Source organism: Alligator sinensis, unplaced genomic scaffold (genome assembly GCF_000455745.1).
Source record: "Alligator sinensis unplaced genomic scaffold, ASM45574v1 scaffold250_1, whole genome shotgun sequence".
In the NCBI taxonomy this organism is placed as follows: domain Eukaryota; kingdom Metazoa; phylum Chordata; order Crocodylia; family Alligatoridae; genus Alligator; species Alligator sinensis.
The window spans coordinates 1,109,421-1,113,467 of record NW_005841888.1 but is presented as its reverse complement, the minus strand read 5'-3'; the positions used below and the strand labels follow the sequence as shown (position 1 = coordinate 1,113,467).

The 4,047-nt window shown below is 41.9% G+C and overlaps 1 protein-coding gene across 5 annotated transcripts in view; it reads right to left on the bottom strand.

Annotated features, from left to right (window-relative positions):
- The window catches only part of MAPK6 (mitogen-activated protein kinase 6), a 48,305-nt gene that overhangs the window by 10,594 nt on the left and 33,664 nt on the right, over positions 1-4,047 (bottom strand). For 3 of the 5 annotated variants that reach the window (XM_006017945.3, XM_025197024.1, XM_025197025.1), the window contains exon 3: positions 2,837-2,981. In XM_006017945.3, the coding sequence (XP_006018007.1) occupies positions 2,837-2,981 (145 nt within the window). Of the gene's footprint in view, positions 1-1,756; positions 1,965-2,836; positions 2,982-4,047 lie in introns of those variants that run through there. The other 2 variants (XM_025197026.1, XM_025197027.1) reach the window with 2 other exon arrangements.

The following is a 4,047-nucleotide window of genomic DNA, read 5'->3' as shown; positions in this document are numbered from 1 at the left end:
CAGCAGGAAAAAGTACTGGGGTGAACAGTACAACATAGGGACATGCAGTGCAGGAGCACGTGGTATGGTGGACAGATGGGCAGTGCAACAGGGAGGGGCATGGTGGAGGGATGCACAATGCAGCAGTGGGGATGCTGAGGTGTGCAGCCCCCAGCCACTTACAAGTGGAACAGCTCAGGCCTAGACAATAGGATTACTTTAAATAGTAGCAACTCTATCTGTCATGATATATAGCAACTGCATTCATGCTCCTAACACTAGTTGGGCCCTTCCCCCAATTCTGTCCCTCATGTTTTCCAATAAAAAGTTGTCTAACTTCTTTCAGCCAAAACAAACAGTACTCACATAAGCTTTCCATCCCAAGCATTAAATATTTTGCTATTAAGAGACATACCCCAATTCCAGCTGGCTGGTGTTCACACTCCAGTGTACTGACTACAGAAGACCCTCACCATTCGCGGGGGATCCGTTCTGGAGATCCCTGCCAATGGCGAAATCTGCAAATACTGATGGGGTTCCCCGTCAGACCCCACAGCCGCCCCCTGTTCCCCCACTGCAAGAGGCTGGAGGCACGGGGCTCCCCCGCAGTGCCCGGGGACTGACTGTGGCTGCCTCTGGGGACGAAGATGCTGCCGCCGCCTCCCTCCCCATCCCCAGCGTTTGCTCTCCACCCACCCAGCTCTGACTTCCCTCTGCCCACCTGGCTCTGCTCTCCCTGGCTCTGCCCTCCTCCGCCCCGCGCAGCACTCCATGCCTGTCTTAAGTGCAGAGGCTGGAGCTTGGTGCAGCCCCAGAGGGAGCCATGGTGGCACTCGCCCTGACCCACCCAGTTGGCGCAGCACACCGTGAATAGTCGAATTCGCGATTAGCCGATTTGCGAATAGCGAGGGTTTCCTCTACTTCCAGGACACACATTTTTAGAGAGTGGCAGATCTAAATTTAATTGCTTATTCCTAGACTTTTTTCAAAACAATAATATTCTACTAGTGGCATTTTAAAGGGCAAAAGACTTATATTAACTATATTGAGGTATGAAGCTAAGAATTTCCATGGAGGGGCCTGATTTTCCCATACTGAAAAAAAAACTGTTATGCCTACAACTCAAACCCCTGAATGGACTTTGTGATTTTTGGGACCACTGCATTACATCGTTTGTGTGCTTGATTGTTATGCTGGGGGAAGGCAATTTGTGAAACATCAGTTTAGTTCTCAGAGGTTAAGAGCTTGCACTCTACATGAGTAGGAAAAATTCCTGGATATTACCAGCTCTGCTAGCACGACCTGCAGAATCTGCGAGTACAGGCAGCTCCGTGAAAAATCAATAGGCGTCCTACAAAAAATAATGTCTTCTCTAAAGAACTAGAGCACCCAAAGTGGGGTGCAACGTTGCCTTAAAACAGGCAGCTAGGAATTTCCCTAACTCAAGGAGTTCCTGCTTGGCAAAGTCAGGTCAGGGCACTCTTCCAGCCCACCCTGTGTTGAGGCTTGAGCCAGGAAAAGGGGTAGGTAACTGTGGTAGATACTAAATCTGAGAATCCCTACTAGTCATGGCCCCTCACGTCCATTTATCACATACTGTGGACTGCTGCAACCCATATCAGCTCTGGGAAGAAACAAAGGTTGCTTAAAGACTCCTGCCTTTCAGTCAGTGACAGCAAGAGTTCTGACAGACCCAGATATCCATGCCTACGGTAGGTGTACAATGTATCCACAGTTCTCCCAAGAAGTGATGTTCCTAACCATGCCTGCTCACCTGCTCCCACTCACATGTGACAAGCCCAGGACAGTAGCGGAGAAGCCACTCCAAAGGCACTGCTCTCCTGAGGCTGCTCTTCAGATGTCTAGCTCTGGCATGCTGGAGAGCTTCCAAAGCTGTTTCACCAGTGCATTTCTAGCATGGTGCACATAAACAAGGAAGTGCTGCAGAGGTAGTGCAGATAGGCCTCTAGTTTACTTTGGAACTGCTGAGAATATAGGCACAACTTGGAAACATGCTTTTAACAATTTCCTGGTACAAATTATACAGCTCAATACACATTTAGACCAAATTCCCTGTTTAGAATAGTATGGAGACCCCTTCTGACATTCTGCACTACTTACTCCATTAGAAGCAGCAAGAAGATTAAAACTAGGTGGAAAACAGTGCAGATGTAGGGAAATAATTCTTCCAGCTAAGTGAATTTATATCAATTATAAAATTATTTAAATAAATCTATGCAAATACATTAAATTCCACTGAAATGCTAAATTATACCAGCCAAGGAAAGAAGTACAACATGAAATGGGATTAAAATGAATCAATCTACCTAGCACTATACCTTCAAAGTCACTGGACAGGGACTACCTGCCAGATATTATTTATAAAAATAATTTTTCAGCAAGGAGATGTTTAAAATCCCAGCTTTAAACAACCTTAACTTTGGAACTGCTATAACAAAACAAAGTTCAACTACAAAACTGAAGTAAGTGAGCAGTACATTCTTTGAGATGCCGCAAGCATTTTACAATGCCTACAAACTCCTTCAGAAGTTCTTAGATAAAAACTGCTAATGTGAATTAAGAGATAAAAGATTCCAAATTAACTTAATTTCTTGAAGTAATTTTAATTAGTAGATATCCAAAGTGTAGAATTAAATATACAAACTATATGCTATGTGGAAAAGTTAATGTTACCATGAGCAATTTCACTGTTATCCTTGGCTGTTTGTTGTTTTAGTAGGATATATGCAACAGCCTTGGATAGGCAAAAGTAAGTGCTCATAAGTAGCATATTTACATGTTACCACTGACATTTTACAGCTGAGTTCACATAACACACACACAAACTCCTACCAACCTGCAAAGAGGGTTTTCCCAGTCAGCATTTCAGCAAAGATGCAACCTGCAGCCCACATATCAATGGCTTTAGTGTAGTTGTTAGGAGAAAGTAAGAGACGGGGTGATCTGTACCATTTAGTAACCAATCCTTCAGAAAGGTGGCCCTAAGGAGGAAAATAAAAAGCTTACTTGTATTTTCAAGGGGAAAAAAAAAAAAATCACTTTCACTGTTTCAGAATTTTAACCCAAACTTCCAGCAATAAAAAGGACAGTATTAGTCCTCTTGTTCCATCAACCATGCTTGCTTTGTGTGGTGCACTAAACATACCAATAACACATATTTTATCAGCAATTTGAAAATGTGCTCAAATGGTTTGTAACAAGCTCCAAGCTTAACCTTGAAAAGGCTATTTTATAAGATTATTGTAAACAGCACGATGAGGATTGTTTCTGAATCGACTACAACACGATTTAAATAACACATGTACAATGCTATTTATTAGTCAAGTAAGGTACAGCTGCAAAAAAAAATAAAAATAAAATAAAAAATCCCTTATTCCCAAACGTTAAGTTAATGAAGAGGTACTAATGAACTCCCTTCTGAGACATTAAGCAGGAAGATTATACTACCTCTAATAAATCCCAGCAAGTAGTCACATTTGTACACTGGGGATGCACATGTATTTTAAGCTCCTTTAAAGCTTCTGTACTTTTGCATCTATGCACTGTTCTTAAAGCCTAATTGAGGCTTTTGTTCATCACCTACATACTGTTCTTTTAAAAGGTCAGGGTAAAATTCTAATCCCAAATATGTACTTGAAGTTGCCCCAAGGAATTAAAGAGTTAGGGAATATCTGTTCCCTCCCCCCACCTAGTAAGTTTCTAGTGATAAAATTAAGTGGAACAAAAAGAAATTTTTAAAATCTCATCCTGTGCATTTACCAACATTCTAATTAAAAACATTTATTTAATTGTAATTTTTCTATGGAAAAAGCTTAAAGCTGATCAGGACCTTCAGAGGCCAGACAGGATGTGAGGCATCAGAAGTTGAACCTTCAACCTCAGAACACTGAAGTTAGGACACTTGGGACATTGGATTAAATAGCCATTAGCATTTACACGTGACATTATCAATTTTATCTACCAGTTTTGCTGACCAAGGGACAAGAGCAGCAACTTTGGCACATGTGAAAAAAAAGTTATCAATCCACAAACAATGGTCTAAAGCAG